This window comes from Scyliorhinus canicula, chromosome 2 (assembly GCF_902713615.1).
Source record: "Scyliorhinus canicula chromosome 2, sScyCan1.1, whole genome shotgun sequence".
Classification (NCBI taxonomy): domain Eukaryota; kingdom Metazoa; phylum Chordata; class Chondrichthyes; order Carcharhiniformes; family Scyliorhinidae; genus Scyliorhinus; species Scyliorhinus canicula.
This window is the reverse complement of record NC_052147.1, coordinates 27,934,721-27,952,235: the sequence shown is the minus strand read 5'-3', so window position 1 is coordinate 27,952,235 and position 17,515 is coordinate 27,934,721. Positions and strand designations below refer to the sequence as shown.

The 17,515-nt window shown below is 48.4% G+C and overlaps 1 protein-coding gene across 1 annotated transcript in view; it reads right to left on the bottom strand.

Moving 5' to 3' along the window:
- The window catches only part of LOC119955814, a 91,016-nt gene that overhangs the window by 50,267 nt on the left and 23,234 nt on the right, over window positions 1-17,515 (bottom strand). Inside the window, exons 4-6 of the mRNA XM_038782408.1 lie at window positions 15,881-16,028; window positions 11,739-11,930; window positions 332-436 (exon numbers count right to left, since the gene is read on the bottom strand). Coding sequence (XP_038638336.1) covers window positions 332-436; window positions 11,739-11,930; window positions 15,881-16,028 — 445 coding nt within the window. The remainder of the gene's footprint in view (window positions 1-331; window positions 437-11,738; window positions 11,931-15,880; window positions 16,029-17,515) is intronic.

The window sequence follows — 17,515 nt, the reverse complement described above, 5'->3', positions numbered from 1 at the left end:
GCACATCTTTGGACTGTGGGAGGAAATCGGAGCACCCGGAGGAAACCCACGCAGGCTTTGGATACTAAGGGACAATTTTGAATAACAAACCCACCTTATCCTGCACATCTGTGGACTGTAGGAGGAAATCGGAATACCCAGAGGAAACCCACGCAGACATGGGAGGAAGTGCAAACTTCACACAGTCAGTCACCCAAGGCTGCAATTGAACCTGGGACCCTGGCGCTGTGAGGCAGCAGTGCTTACCACTGTTGCAATCGGCAAGAAATTGCAGCTCCTTAGCTTTCTCAGTCCACTATTGATTCTTAATTTCCCTAGTTGTTCTTTGTACCTCTGCCTTGGCTAATTGATGAGCTCTCCGCTTTGCCTTGCTGGTTATGTCGTTTTGCCTCTTCTTATCGATGTGGTCTTGGATGGTGTGGTCGTTCTCGTTGAACTAGTTTTGGTATTTTGAATTTGAATTCAATAAGAATCTGGAATTGACATTCCAATGATGACTATGATTATCGATTGTCAGAAAAAAAACATCTGTTTCACTAATATCCTGTAGAGAAGGAAATCTGCCGTCCTTATCTGGTTTGACCTACGTTTGACTCCAGATCCACAGCAATGTGGTTGACTCTTAACTGCCCACTCAAGGGCAATTAGGGATGGGCAATAGATGCTGGCACAGCCTGTGGCATCCACATCCCATGAATAAATAAAAAGAGAACAGTAAACTCCATCTGAACAGTCTTACATTTTGATTTTTAAGTTTGTCCAAGAATGTTAATGGTTTATGGTCTGTACATACAATCACCTCTGATAAATTGTTACTGACACAAATGTTAAATGTTGTAACTCCAATACCAAACTCAATGTCTCCTTCTCAAAGGTTAAATATTTATTTTGGTGACTATTGAGTTTCCTTGAAAAATACCCGATTGGATGTCTGATTCTTTTGTTGTATTCCCGCAGCAGTACAGCACCACACGCATCAATTGCCGCCTTAAATGGCTTGACGTAATTAGGTGTCATCAACACTGTTGCGGTGGTTAACAGTCTTCAGATTATCGAATGCCTCCTGACATTCTGACGTCCACTGACTTTTTTTTCAGAAGTTCAGTCAGTGGAGCAACTAGGCTGTTGAAATTTGGACCACTGGGAGAAACCACTCATGGTCCAGAATCTCAGAACTTCTCTCATTATTGATGGTATTGGAAATTCTGCCAGAGCTTTCGTTTTCACATCCGTGGAGCCATCTGCCCATGTCCAATAGTACGGCCTAAGAATGTGACTTGAGCTTTCACAAATTCACTCTTTGCCAAATTTACTATCAGTCTACCTCCCTTTAATCGATCGAATAATTCTTTCAAATGTTCCATATGCTTCTTCCACATTTGACAAAACACCACCAAATTGTCAATGTACACTGCACAATTGTTTAATCCAGAAATGACCTTGTTGGATAATCTTTGAAATGTTGCTGACGCATTCTTCATTCCAAATGGCATGATCTCAAATTGATACAGACCATTTGGCATCTCCCAATATGAAGTAAAACATTAACAAGTAATATTTTCCTGCAAGTCTACTTGGTAGGAGGTGTTTGTCACTGAAGTGAGTGGAAATCGGGGTGGGGGGGGGGGGGAACTCTCCAATGGTTGGTTTCATACTCAGCACAACGGAAGGTAGCATTGGTTGTTTGAGGTCACTCATTTTGGCTCCAGGTCATCGTTGCAGCAGTTCCTCAGGGTAGTGTCCTAGACATTGGTATTGTCCCTGGACTAGTAATCTAGAGAGCCAATGTCATGCTCTAGGGACCTGTATTCAAATCCCACCATGGCATAAGAATTCAATAAAAATTTAATAATAAAAATCCATTGGGTTCAGTAATGACCTTTAGCGAAGGAAATCTGCTGTCCTTGCCTGGTCTGGCCTACATGTGACTCCAGACCAACAGCAAAGTGGTTCACTCTGCAATGTCCTGGCAAGCCATTCAAGGGCAATTAGGGCTGGGCAATAAACGCTGGCCCTGACACTGATGCCCGTAAAGCGATTTCTTTTTTAAATCACAATTTCCCAGGGAAAGAATCAGCCTGCATCTTCATGCAAGTAACATTTTCAATATTCGGATGCCAGACAATGGCCATCTCCAACAAGAGGGAGCCTAACCAATTACCATCGACATTTGGCCACTGCTTCGACCACCATCAACATCCAGAGGAGTATACCATTGACCAGAAACTTAAAGGACCAGCTATGTGAATCCTGCAAGTGCTAGATCCAGTCAGAGGCTGGGTATTCTGCAGCAAGTGATTCATCTGCTACTACCTAAAGACTCTAACAAGCCACAAGTCAGGGTTGTGAAGGACCACTCACCAGTTGCCGGGAATTGGTGCTGCCTGCTGAGTGCAGCCAGCAATTTTTGTTTTAATTTCAATTCATGAGCTCCTGGGTTGTAAACAAAAAACATTAAAATTCTTTGCCAAGCTTGAATGTAATGATTTTTGCCACAGCCTTTTTATAATAAAGAATTCCATACAAGCAGGTGAATAAAAACAGTAAGAACTGTTGGAATCAAACTTTGTGCTTCTGAACCAAGTATCTCTTCTTACAGGTCTGTTCCCCTGAATTCACCTGGCCAGCACACACAAACTAAGTAAAAGAGATCTCCAATTCATCCATAAAGTTGTGAAAAAATAACAATATTAAAGTTAATTCTTGTTAACTTAATTTTTCATGGCATTGGTGAGCTGGACGCTCCGAGCAGAGCTCAGACGAAATTAGCTTGTTGGGAATTGTGAAATTATGATTGAAATATTGGAATAGTACAATTACATTTGAAAAAGTAACGAGTAATGTTTCCACCCGCTAAAATAATAAGGTGTTAAAGTGACCCATTTAGATAAACGGATTAGTATTTCCAATGCAAACAATGAAGCTATTAATCTGGTTAAGTGTTCATTGTGTGTGTGTGAAATATAAAGTTGGACACTTCAATTAGAATGACCCAATTTTTAGATTAATTCTATATTACGTTTCATAAAAGCTAAACAGTTATGTGTAAGAATTTAGAAGGTGACATCTATACAACATATAAACTGCTTTTATTGTTAGGTACTATACACTTAACAGACCAGGAGTCAATAGAATTGAATGGGTAAAAGCAAATTACTGTGGATGCTGGGATCTGAAACAAAAACAGAAAATGCTGGACAATCTCCGAGGTCTGACAGCGTCTGTGGAGAGAGAATGGAGTGAATGTTTTGAGTTTGGGTGATTCTTTCAAATGAATGGGACCCAATTAGCCTAATTTCTTCAATATGGAAATGAAATTAAATGAAAATCGCTTATTGTCACGAGTAGGCTTCAATTAAGTTACTGTGAAAAGTCCCTAGTCGCCACATTCCGGCGCCTGTTCGGGGAGGCTGGTATGGGAATTGAACCGTGCTGCTGGCCTGCCTTGGTCTGCTTTAAAAGCCAGCGATTTAGCCCAGTGTGCTAAACCAGCCCCTTATTACTGTGAAAAGCCCCTAGTCGCCACATTCTGGCGCCTGTTCGGGTAAGCCGGTACGGGATTTGAACCTGCGCTGCTGGCCTTGTTCTGCATCGCAAACCAGCTGCCTAGCCCACTGAGCTAAACCAGCTCCTGGCTAAACCAGCTCAAATTCCAAATTTTATGATAACACACTTAAATATATGAAAATGTATTGACTTGAGTTTAGTGGCCAACATTTGTGGGTGAATTGATATCTACACCGAAAATAGCACATATTGCTCAGGCACACGTAGCTAGATTTTCCAGGTTGGATTGCAGTCTCAGTGTTGCCCTCAATTCCAGGTCAAGGATCCAAAGTGGCCTTGATGGAGGCATTGTTTGCAATCTTCCCTGCCGATTAGAAGTTGCTTCTGGGAGTCCTGCTCGCTAAGGACAGCGAACTGAGCAGGGAAGCGAGAGGCTCACTCTGGCGAGAGGACTTCTGCCATGATGTGTGACTGGCAGACCCACTGGGAGAGGTGGACGTTACTGAGGCACGCAGGAGACCTCGAGGCCTAGCAGCTCTCCGCAGCAACTTGAAAATGAAAGCTCACACATGACCACAAACTCCCATCCCCAGGTGTCTGTGCTGGAGCGACAAAGTGATGGGCCTGTTGCTGTGGGAGTCTGATCCCATTCAGCTCTGGGCTCCGCAGGCAGGGTTGGAAACCTATGCACTCTCGGTAGGATTGCCAACCCTTTAGGACTTACCTGGAGGCCTAGGAATCCAGGTCACCTGGAGCATGATCGTAGTAACATTTAAAAAAATGCTGTGTTTTTTAATTTTCTTTGAATGTTTTTCTTTATCAGATGTAAAAATATTGAAAATTAGGATTAAAGATGTTTCGCTGACAGTCAAGCATCATCTAATTTGGAAATGAGTCCTTTTGCTTCCCAATTGGAGTAGGAAGGCAGTCCATCCTTCACAAGGATGTATGTATTGGCTGATGAATGGCTGGAGCATCGGGCAAGCGTTGCTTTAAAACCTCGGAATACACGTCATCACAGTTGGCATCCATAGAACATAGAGTGCAGAAGGAGGCCATTCGGCCCATCGAGTCTGCACCGACCCACTTAAGCCCTCACTTCCACCCTATCCCCGTAACCCAATAACCCCTCCTAACCTTTTTGGTCACTAAGGGCAATTTATCATGGCCAATCCACCTAACCTGCATGTCTTTGGACTGTGGGAGGAAACCGGAGCACCCGGAGAAACCCACGCAGACACTGGGAAAACGTGCACACTCCGCACAGACAGTGACCCAAGCTGGGAATCGAACCTGGGACCCTGGCACTGTGAAGCCACAGCGCTAATCACTTGTACTATAGATCCCAGCAGTGCCATCACCTTTATCCCCAGTTGGCTCATTCATGGCAAGAATGCCTGGAGGCAGGAACCAATTTTGTAGCTGACACGACACGACACGACACGAGCGTTCCAGATTTTTGGAACAATTGTAAGCCAGAGTGGAAACAACTGGTTTTGTGAAGCGTGGAAGAGCAGTCCTTCTCCTCCCAGCCCCACTAAAGTCAGCCCAAACTTACCTGTCAGCTCATTCTCAGCCTAACAACCAGTTAATGGTTGGGAAGAATGGGCACCATGTCCACTGTGCCCAGTTGAATCGACAATTACCATTGGGTGCCCACTGATGTTCCTAACTACGTCAGGTGTGCACCATCTTCAAATAGCCAAATTGAGAGCACCAGTGAAATGGAAATGGGGCAACAACACCAAACAGCCATTTCTCAGGCCTGCCAGCCCTTGTGTGCCCATCTGGAAGCCTGAAAGTTCAACCTGCAGTCTCACAAAACCATTATTGGACACAGGGGTTCTACACTGAACAGTCCTGGGGGCAATACAGCTGAGGATCTTACTGGCTTTCACTGCTGTCTCTTGGCATTGAGATTAAACCTTTCGGGGGAAAAGCGATTCGTCAGTCACAAAATAGAGGAAAAATATGGGGCAGGATTCTCCATTGGCCGACGCTGAAATTGGGGCGTGCGATCGGGCGGAGAATAACATTCGACACCGAAATTGCAGCAGGCGCCCGTTTAACATTGAATCGCGAGGTTCTGCCTCCTCAAACAGCGTCAATGCGATGCACACTGCGGTAGTTGAAACACCATTACCTTCTCATTAGTGGGCTAACACGCGATTCTCTGCCTCTGATGGGCCGACTTCCCGGAGGCACTGTCCACGTGTACTCCCACAAATCGTGAAACTGGCGTGGTGGCTGCTGAGAGAGAGAGGGCTTTCGGACAGTGTCCAACAATGCCATACTTCGCCGACAGCCGTGCCGCTGGCCGGGGGGGCTTCTGCCAGGGCCGGGGTTAGTAGTGGGGGGTGGCCTGGAGGTGGGCTGTAGGTCGGGGTGGACTGGTATGCAACACCATTACCGTAGCTGGCAAGGTAGCCATGCGGCTGTGCATGTCACTGAGAGCCCGCGATAAACCTGGTGCCCTGAGTCATATAGGTGACCACCCTCTGTCTCCAGCTGACCCATCAGTTGTATGGGCGTTCCAGCACAACCTGTCCCATCATTTCAGTCCAATCAGTGTGTGTGTGTGTGTGTGTGTGGGGTGGATGGTTTTAAGTGTTGCTGCAGCTTGTCAGCCCTGCGAGAGTCCATCACGGACCCGCAGATTCCACGTTGGTGTTCCACGTGGCGCCAGTGCTAGCCCCTCACCGGTAGCTGAATCGGTGCGGGTTTGGCGCCGATGTTTCTGACGTGAAACTCCACGGGCTCCCCATTGGCGTCAGCACTTAGACTCAGAAACGGTGAGTCCAGCACATGGTTTTCTCGTTCCTCAAAGTCACCCGATTAACACCGGCTCAGTCTCTTATATCTTTTCTGGTTGGGAAAATGTTAGGAGGAATTGCAAGAAATAGTTCCAGATACACAGCACTTCCTCACTGAGAGGACATGAAGATTTTATTCCTGTCCTGTCCATAGTACTAACCGTAAGAAAGCTTCCTTGATTCAAATGTTCCACTGTAAACTGACAATGGTTCTGACTTTATTTCTTTGAATTCTAATAAAGGATTTTATTGGTTATCTAATGTTAATCTTACTGTTTTACTCGAACTCCACACCGATGTGTCCGCTCTGGTCCAGACTACAGCAGTCTTGGCTGTGAATTAGCAGGTTGTGTAAAATCGAACTTCAGCACAATGCCGCATTGTGAGACACTGCTTTCCCGATGAGGCGTTAAACGGTGACCCTGGCTGCTCAATGTAGAAGATCCCTTGGCAAGATTTGGAAAACGGAGAGCAGGGTAGCACAGTGGTTAGCACTGTTGCTTCACAAGCACCAAGGTCCCAGGTTCATTTCCCGGCTTGCGTCACTGTCTGTGCGAAGTCTGCACGTTCTCCCCGTGTCTGCGTGGGTTTCCTCCGGGTGCTCCGGTTTCCTCCCACAAGTCCCGAAAGACGTGCTTGTTGGGTGAATTGGACAGTCTGAATTTTCCCTCTCTGTACCCGAACAGGGCCCGGAGTGTGGCGACTGGGGGATTTTCACAGTAACTTCACCACAGTGTTAATGTAAGCTCACTTGTGACAATAAAGATTGTTAAAAAAAGAGGACTTGTCCCTTGTGTCCTGACCAATATTTACCCCTCAATTACCACAAATTTGTGTGCTGCCCTGTTTTATATATATCTGTTGTAAATCCCTGCTGCACCTCCATTCATACATTTCCCTTTACAATAGAGCTCACAATAGAGCCGGCGGGCGGGGGTCCCGGCGGGACGGAGTGGCGTGAACCTCTCTGGCGTTGGGCTGCCCCAAAGGTGCAAAATCCTCCGCACCTTCAGGGGCTAGGCCCGCCCCGGAGTGGTTGGCGCCCTGCCGGCCGGCGGGAGAGGGGCTTGGCGCCACGCCAGCCACGCCGAAGGGCCTCCGCCGGCCGGCGCAAGTCAGCGCATGCGTGGGGGCGCCAGCAGAGGGATTTGCTTCTGCACCGGGAATGGCGGAAAACCGCAGCCTTCGGTGTGGAACAATAGAGTGCCCACACGGCACAGGCCCACCCGCGGATCGGTAGGCCCCGATCGCGGGCCAGGTCACCGTGGAGACACCTCCCGGGGGCCAGATTCCCCCAGCGCCCCCCCAAGAACCCCGAAGCCCGCCTGCGCCGCCAGGTCCCGCCGGTGAGGGACCTACTCTAATTTACATCGGCGGGACTGGCAACAGATGGGTGGGACTTCGGCCCATCGCGGGCTGGAGATTTTGGGCAGCCCCGGCGCCCATTGAGTCACGCCGGACCCCGCCATTCTCCGAGGCGGACGGCTCGACTCACGCCGGGCCGGATTTTGGGGGGGCAGGAGGATGGCGAGGGAGGGATTCAGGCCGATCCCCGGCGATTCTCCCACCCAGCGGGGGGCGATCGGAGAATCCCGCCCCAGATCATGCAGGATGCGCTTCATGATAGTGGAAACCTTGAAGTGGAGATGTTTTGCTTCAACCAGAGCTGGGGGTAGCAATTCAGCGGATGAAGTCTGGCTTTGGACGCGTTTAGCAGTGTTTTTCTTGGCAGCTGCAGCGCCGAGATTCATCCTGGTATTCACCGCCAATTTGCTGGTGTTTTGGGCCTGGAGGAGTTTCTCCCTGCCAAGGCCACACTTTAGTCGATTTCCTGAGATCCGGTTCCTCACAAATCAGGGCACCATTTTGATTGGCAGCCCTGATCACTACATGACCCAACTTTCAGCCCGTCCCCACCCTTCCCTGTGGTGAATGTATTATGACAGCCATTCACCACTGTATCGCATTGAACTATGTTGTTGCCCTTATGGGCTCCACCTATGGACAATTGTATTGTATTACACCACTTTGTATCATGTTGGCGCCATTGTGGGCTCTACCCCTGGCTCCGCCCCCTTGGGGGGAGGTATATAGAGCTGCTACCCTACCCTTAGTGCAGAGCAGTCGCAGGCAGGCACAGTTCTATCTGATTAAAGCCACAGTTCACTTCAACTCTCCGTCTCGTGTGGATTGATGGTCGCATCACTCCCCACTTTCTGGACACCCCTTTCACCCCCCTCCCCCCACTCCCACTCCCCAACCCTGTTAAGGCTCCTGGCCATGCAACCCCCCTTCAGCTCCCCTACAATGAGCAAGGCCCCCTCCGGTGCCTGACAACCTGCCACCTGGGTACCTTGGCACTGCCAGTCTGGCACCCTGGCAGTGCCATCTGGGGAACCTGGAAGTTTCACCAGGGTGCCAGGCTGGCAGTAACAAGGTGCCCGGGTGCCAGGGGGGTACATTGCCCTGTCCCTGATCTCTAATGGCCTGCGGGACCCCTCAAGGTTTTGCCACACCCTGGCCCACATTTGTGGAAACCAGCGCTAAATGGTGCTCGGTTGCGATGTCGCAGTCGCAGCCATTGCCTCCCAGGCACCGGGTGAAAGTGGCGGCTGGGTATTTAAATGAGCTTAATGCCTCATTTAAATATGCAGAGCTGGATTGACTGAGATCCAGATTGCACGGGGCAGAGTGAGTCGGGTGACTTGTGATCGGCCTGGCATCTGGCGATTTGGGCTCTTGCGGGATTCATCCGTTGTGCCCGTATTGACACCAGGCGCAATGCGGTCGCTGAATCACACCCCGGGTTTCAGATTCCAAACCGCTGATAATTTCTGAGTTACCTCTGCACAGTACCACTCCCTCAACAATCACCTCTCAGAACAACCTTCAAATTAATATCGGGGCCTTAATTCAAAATAATATTTCAACTGATTACCCCAAGCGGGCTAATTGTTTCAAGACATTTGATTGGCCCGACAACAAAGGAGAACATCAAGGTCTTTTCATTGTCAAAAACCCCTCCATCGGGTGAACATGGAGCAAAATGATTCCATTTGCATCCTCTAAAGACATGCTGATCAACTGTTCTGTTGCTATGGTTCCCATTTTAGACTAAACATTGGTAACCTTTGCGAATTTACCCTTGTGTAAGCAACTGCAGCCATTCAGTTTGAGTTATTTCTGAGGTGTGAAAAGGTATTGAATAATTTTAATCTTTTGCTTTCGATTTAAAAAAAACATTTTGGGGATGTTGGGTGTTCATAGATTAATCATAGAATTTACAATGCAGAAGGAGGCCATTCTGCCCATCGAGTCTGCATCGACTCTAGGAAAGAGCACCCTACCCAAGGTCAACAACTCCACCCTATCCCCATAACCCAGTAACCCCATCCATCACTAAGGGCAATTTTGGACACTAAGGGCAATTTATCATGGCCAATCCACCTAACCTGCACATCTTTGGACTGTGGGAGGAAACCGGAGCACCCGGAGGAAACCCACGCACGCACGGGGAGGATGTGCAGACTCTGCACAGACAGTGACCCAAGCCGGAATCGAACCTGGGACCCTGGAGCTGTGAAACGATTGTGCTATCCACAATGCCACCGTGCTGCCCCTTGTTGCTGGCAATACCCATCCCTTGTAGTCCTCTCTAGTTTAGAAGGCAATGGTGATAGACTTTTGCTGTCCACATGATTTTGAGCTATGGCTATCATTTATTCAATAAAATTAAACGATTGCTAAATTTGCCAAAGGATGGGTAAGTACTTAAATTGGAGAAACAGATAATGTGGAAATTATATGCGAAAATTCCAACCTTTACCAGACTGTAATATCTTGTCCACGGTACATGAAAAGAAACGATAGCACTTTGATTACGTAGCTGCAAAATTGCAAACGCATTGTTCTCCTCAACTTAATAAAGCAATGGCTTGTTGGAGATGCTAGACATGGGGGTCATCAGTTCTGGTGAATGTAAGATGCGTTTAAACTCGCTTGTTGTAACTAATTATATGCATCTTAAAGTATTGAATTAGAAGTGTGTAACCTATCAGAGAACATCAATAATTTAATTGTAAGAATAGAACTGTACACCTCTTTCCATCTAGTTGCCACCTGTCTAGTCAACATGTCACTTGTAGTTAACAGTAACCAAAGCTTCAACTAGATCCCAAAGGTTCTAAGAATCAGTGTTTCTCCTTTCTTGATTTGCAAGTTCATTTTGACAAGATGTTGAGTATATTATCCTTGGTTTGCCTCAGGATTCGTTAGCTTCTTATCCTGGAAGAGATCTTGCTGGAGGCAATGATCTGGCTCAAAAAAAAACATTTATTGACATGCTAACTATTTGCAAAGGTTAAAGAAGACAACCTATAGCTAGTGCTGCCCTCTCAGGTGCTACTCAGACATCCTCTCCTGTGACAGAGCTTCTTTTGCACATGCTCAGTGTGCTCTTATTAGAGTTAACCCTTTGCATTTTAGCACCTGATTTTTAAATTTAATTTACTCTTTCATAACACCAATTGTGAGCACTGCTCCTTGGTGTTAAATCACTCGATTTTACTCAGCATTTGTTCTAATGGCTGGCTGATCGATATATGTAAAATAAATAACAATACACAGAAAGAGTAATGGTTATGTTCAGTTTGGAGACACTCGCTGGAGTTCAGCCCTGCTATGTGAGCAATTTAGGACCACTCTCTTTAGCATGAGATTCCTACAATCATCGCTGGATTACAAAAGAAGCCACTATGACTGTCATCCCTTTGTTTTCAATTAATAACAAATGTTTCATTTGCTGATTGCTTTTCCTCTATATGCACTGCCTTTGTCAAATAAAAATGGCAATGTTCCTGCATCTGTTCATGGCCCCACAACCCAATGACACTAGCTATTTCTGTACTTGATAACCCATGTTTATTGTGGTCATTCCTTTTGAAGGACAGGTTTTTTTGGTTGAATGATTGCAGAAGTGGAAAATCGCTGTGTGAAATGCATTACTGTGTTGCGTGGATAGGGTATCATCCTGTTGGATATTGTGATTTGCTCGTCCGGTCTGTCTATTCACCAAACAAAACAAAACAAAACAAAAAACTTACCGCACACTGATTCACGACGAGCGATAAATTCGAACAAACTGCAAGCAACACGGAAAATGTTCAGAATGCATTTTCTACTTTAATGGAGGTTATTCAAGGTAATTACTTGCGAATTACGCAAAGCAGGAGCGGCAATAAGTCTACATGTAAAAAAGAATTGATACATTCATTATTATCGACGAGGGCTTCATCTGACCGTCAATCAAGAAAATGAACTAACTTATTAGGCCGGGTCATCGTCAAAGTATAATGGTAACAGCTTTTGGAAGTAACTTCATTGTTTTCCATTTCTCAATTATACAATTTTCGTGCATCAAATAGTGGGATTCAACACTTTTCCTGCAAACAGGACACTCTTAATATTGTGGTCAACAATTAATAGGAGGAAAGGTCTATTAAATACATGCTTCGGCCCAAAAACGGCTGACATTAGGCTTATTTCAATTCCTGTAGCTGCTACGGCTTTTGTTCCCTTTTCATCAATATGCAGCACGGCCTTGTGAGACACCTACAAGAACAAAAAAACATGAAATCCAATTAATAGAAGTGAGGAAATGAACAGAAAGGCATAATGGGTAGTTAGGCCAAGTTAGGAGTAAAATTTTACTACAGTAGAATAAGGAGTTAGATTAGTGGACTTTTAAACATCAACTGGGATTCAAGGCAAGAAGAGGGGGATGGGTAGGAACCAGGACCATTTCTTTGTTGTCAGGGATACTGGGAAAAGGCGCCTCAGGCCAGGTTAAGGAATGTGGGGAAAGCCTATGGGAGCTTTGCATTTGCACCGTTGCCTTATTTGGTCGTATGTAGGTGAAACTTGATGCTACTTGAATGTATATGAAAGGAAGTGCTTTGTCCCTTTGTCTCTCTCGCTGTTGAAGATTCAGGAGACTGTGGTTGTGTCCTGTTCTCCCAATAGAGTGAGTCACCCAGCTAGCTGGTTAAAATAAACAATAATTGATACCTGAAAATCCGACTCAAATTCTATTGAGACCAGACTGACAGCAAAAGAATCAGGATTGTCAGAAGCAGCAGATATTAAAAAAAATTAATGTGCTTATCAAACACCTTGTGCTGGATTCTCTGACCCACCGCCGGGTCGGAGAATCGCCGGGGGGGGCAGCGTGAATCCCACCCCCGCCGTCTCCCAAAGTCTCCGGCACCAGAGATTTGGCGGGGGCGGGAATTGTGCTGCGCCTGTCGGAGGCCCCCACCCCCCCGGCGATTCTCCGGCCCGAAATGGGCCGAAGTCCCGCTGCTGTAATGCCTCTCCCGCCGGCGTGATTCAAAACACCTCCCTTACCGGCTGGACTGGTGGCGCGGGTGGGCTCTGGGGTCCTGGGGGGGGGGGACGCACGGGGCGATCTGCCCCCGGGGGGTGCCCCCACGGTGGCCTGGCCCACAATTGGGATCCGCGGGCGGGCCTGTGCCATGGGGGCACTCTTTTCCTTCCGCGTTGGCCATAGCCTTCACGATGGCTGACGCGGAAGTGACCCCCTCCCCTGCGCATGCGCGGGGATGATGTCAGCAGCTGCTGAAGCTCCCATGCATGCGCGGATTTCCGCCGGCCGGTGAAGTCCCTTCGGCCCCGTCTGGCGTGGCGCCAAAGGCCTTTCCCGCCGGCCGGCGGGGCGCCAACCACTCCGGCGCGGGCCTAGCCCCTTAAGGTTAGGGCTTGTCCCCTAAAGGTGCGGAGAAATCCTCACCTTTGGGGCGGCCCGACGCCGGAGTGGTTCACGCCACTCCATCCCGCCGGGACCCCACGCCCTGCCGGGTAGGGGAGAATCCCGCCCCATAATTTTAAAATCAGTCCTATGAGTCCCGCCCCCGGTGCCGGAGAATTCGGCAGACGGTGGGGACGGGATTCACGCCGCCCCCCGGTGATTCTCCGACCCGGCCGGGGGGGGGTGGAGAAATCCGTCCCAGATGTTTTGGGTCGGGAGCCAAAGTTGGGAGGAGTCACTTGATTTTGGTTGGCCAATTAGTTTGCCAGAGGCCCAGAATGCTATTTTTGCTTGATAACTAACACGATTACCTTCATCACGATTATGAATAGGCTATTGATGAATAATGTTAGCTTGTGCATGGCAAGCACTTCATGTGGAAATTCAAATCCCTTACCTCTTACTCTTTCAACAATGCAGTTGTCATGAACTGTAGCCCTCTTCCCCAGTAAATTAGCTGTGACTAGCTCAAGTTACATTGCACCCAGATACTGAAGAAAGATATTTTTCTGTGTCATTCCTTTATGAATTTGTTGCAATTCTTAGATTCCCATTTGATTTGTGGTTTCAACTCTTGCCTGGAAATCAGTGCCGGAATTTCTGCCTTTGGGATTCTCTGGGCGGGATTCTCCCAACGGGAGACTAAGGGCAGAATTCTCCGCTCCCGCGTGGAATCGGAAAGGCCGTCGTGAATTCGGCCGAGTTTCACGACAGCCTCGGAGGCCACTCCTCGCACCTTATTCACCCCCACCCGGGGGGCTAGGAGCGGCGCTCCGTAACTCTTGGCCGCCGGGCCTTGACGCGCGTGTCAAGGCGGCGCGCCGAGAATGACGCGACGGCGGCACCTAATTGACTTCATCCGCGCATGCGCAGGTTGGCCGGCTCCAACCCGCGCATGCGCGGCTGACATCACGACGGCTGACAGCTCCAACCCGCGCATGCGCGGTTGCCGTCTTCCCCTCCGCTGCCCCGCAAGACGTGGTGGCTTGATCTTGCGGGGCGGCGGAGGGGAAAGAGTGCGTTGCTTTGAGACGCCGGCCCGACGATCGGTGGGCACCGATCGCGGGCCAGTCCCCTCCCGAGCGGTGCTCACTCCCCTCTCTGCCCCCCACAAGCTTCAAACGAGCATTTCACACCCATGTTCACGATGGCAGCGACCAGGTGTGGTTGCCACCGTCGTGAACCGGTCAGGAATGGCAGGCCGCTCGGCCCATCCGGGCCGGAGATTCTTCCAAGCGGGGGGTGGGGGGGCCAGGGGGGCGTGTCGTGAGTCGCCTGGCCTTCCCGCAATTCTCCCACCCGGCGTGGGGAGCAGAGAAGCGCGCCCTAAGTGCCGACGGCGGAGTGAAAACCGGAGTGTTTCACTCCGCCGTCGGAGGCCACTCCTCGCCCCCCATTCTCCCACCCCCGGGGGACTAGGAGCGGCGCCGCATGATTTACGCGCGCCAGGCCTTGGTGCCGCGTGAAAGCAGCGCCGCGTAAATTACAATGCCGCGCCGCGTAAAGTACGCGGCCGCGCCGCATAAATGATGTCACCCGCGAATGCGCAGGTTGGCCAGTGCCAACCCGCGCATGCGCGGTTGCCATCCTCCCCGCGGGCACCCCGCAAGACATGGAGGATTGATTTTGCTGGGTGTCAGAGGAAAATTGTGTGCCCTTTAGAGATGCCAGCCCGCTGATCGGTGGGAGCCGATCGCGGGCCAGATCCCTTCTGAGCGCCCCTCCGGTGCTCGATCCTCCCTCCCCCCCCCCCACAGGCCTTCTACGCAGCGTTCGCGCGCTGTTCATGCCGGCAGCGACCAGGTGTGGTTGGCGCCAGCGTGAACCCATCGGATTGGGCAGGCTGCTCGGCCCATCCGGGCCGGAGAATCGCCGCTCGCCCGTTACAAACGGCGAGCGGCGATTCTCCAAGTAGCCTGTCGTAAAACGCGGCGCGCCGTTTTGGGGGGGGGAGTGGGAGAATCGTGAGCGGCGGGACTCGCCCCCCCCCCGCGATTCTCCCACTCGGCATGTTCCTGCCGGCATTGCATCCCGCCCATGGGTTTCCCGGCGGTGTGGGATGGCTTCAATGGAAATCCCATTAACAAGCGGCGGGAACAGAGTATTCCACCACCAGCAAATGGCGGCCAGTCGAGAAACATGGCTGGAGGAAAGGGGAATTATGCCCCAAGATCCTATGTTGCATCATTGATTACAGAGCGCTGCCAACACGTGGGGACAATGCATGATGTGGGTGCTTGTAGCAGTTGCAAGTTATTTTTGGGCAGCACGGTGGTGCAATGGGTTAGCCCTGCTGCCTCAGTCCCAGGTTCGATCCTGGCTCTGGGTCACTGTCTGTGTGGAGTTTGCACGTTTTCCCCGTGTTTGCGTGGGTTTTGCCCCCACAACCCAAAAGATGTGCAGGTTAAGTGGATTGGCCACACTAAATTGCCCCTTAATTTGGAAAAAATGAATTGGGTACTCTAAAATTATATAAAAAAAGAAAGAAAAAAAAATTGTTATTTTTGACCGTGCAGGGGACAGTCTTTCTTGAAGCGGCACTCCAGAAAAATGGCGTGTAGGGGATAACAATCACAAAAAATAACTCCAAGGCATAGTTGAGTCTTCCAATAATAATTATTTAAATGTTCTGCGTAACTTCCGATACCTGCATTATTCCAATAAGACAAGCAGTTTCTCCATTTGTTAGATTGCAATAAACAAATTCAATGTTGTTGATTTTTCAGTGTTTTACCTGAGACACTTTTAGAGGATCGGTTTCAGATATTCCAGAAAGGTCTGCGTTCCTGGAAAACACATCTGTGATGCCCATTGACATCAGCAGTTCATTGAGCTGGTAGGATTCTTTCAACGAAACCTTTGGGATATGTAGATCTGCATAACTATCACAAAACAAAAGTGTGTGGACAGGTTTTACTTCATTCATCACTTTCTTACTTGTTATTAGATTTGTCATTTTTTATTTTCATCTTTTCTGTTAATACATCAATAAAAAGGCAACACTATATATTGATATGATGGTAAATCTGGCTTTGTGTGAATATATATTTAATATGCATTAATTATCAAGTAAAATACTGTTTATCTTGTGCACAGGAACTTTAGCATGGTCACTTGTTTATCGTCAGGCTGCTTTGATGTACTGGAGCAGGGGTTCCCAAACTGGGAACACAGATAGTCTGTAGGAGCTTCCCAGGGGGTCCATGGAAAGACAGGCGTATTTGACAGAAATTTAAATGGGTTGTCGAGCTGCTTGTCCAATCAGATACTGGCTTCTGGAGCGGGCTCCAGAATGGACCTCAGAGCGGGTGCTGCCGGATTGGACCTCGGAGCGGGCGCCGGATTGTGCCTCGGAGCAGGGCACTGCTGTGGGGGGTGGGGCAGAACTGGCAGATCAGGCCTCAAAAGAGAGTGTGTGTGAGAGAAAAGAAGATGTTTGTGTGAATATGTGTGTGCGAGTGATATGAGTATCAACATTCCAGCATCACTTATCCCATTAAAAATGACGAAAGATAAGACTTAATTACATCTTTTAAAAAGAAAACTTTTAAGATTACTCACTCCTAAAGTGAATACTATTTCCAGGGGTTAATACTCAGGGGCCATGGGTGGGTGGCTTGGCCAGGAGTTTGTGTGTGGGGGTCATGTAGCTGGTGAATGTATTTGTGACTGTGTGCCTCATGCTAATATACATATATATATGAGATACAGCTAGAAAATACTTGTTTACATTTGATTTCTGTGTTAGCACTTAAATAGGGCTGGTTTAGCTAAGTGAGCTAGACGGCTGGTTTGTAATGCAGAACAAGGCCAGCAGCGCGGGTTCAATTCCCCTACCAGCCGAGAATTCTGAATTCTCCCTCTGTGCACCCGAACAGGCGCCGGAGTGTGGTGACTAGAGGATTTTCACAGTAACTTAATTGCAGTGTTAATGTAAGTCTACTTGTGACAATAAAGATTATTATTTATTTATTATTTCAAAGACAAAAAAGAGGCGTCGGCATTATGAGAATGCTCGAGGTTCCCCGATGCACTTGGGAGGTCAATAGGGGTTCGGTGGCTCAAAAAGCTTGAGGAACCCACTACTGGACAAATCATGCTTCCTGTGACTGAATTGGACTTATTCTGGGAAGGCACACTCAATTCCCAAACATTTAGGTTTTGGAACTATTGGGGGAGCAAGAACAGAAAGAACAGGGATGAAGGGGTGGAGGGTCTCTGGGAATGAATTGGGGGACAGATTTATGATGCATAAAACATTATAAATCAATGGTTAGTTTTGAGGAGAATAATTAAATTGTAACTCAAAATATACTGACGAGATGGTGATTTAGTCATTCAATTACTACACTAGAAGAGGAATAATTCT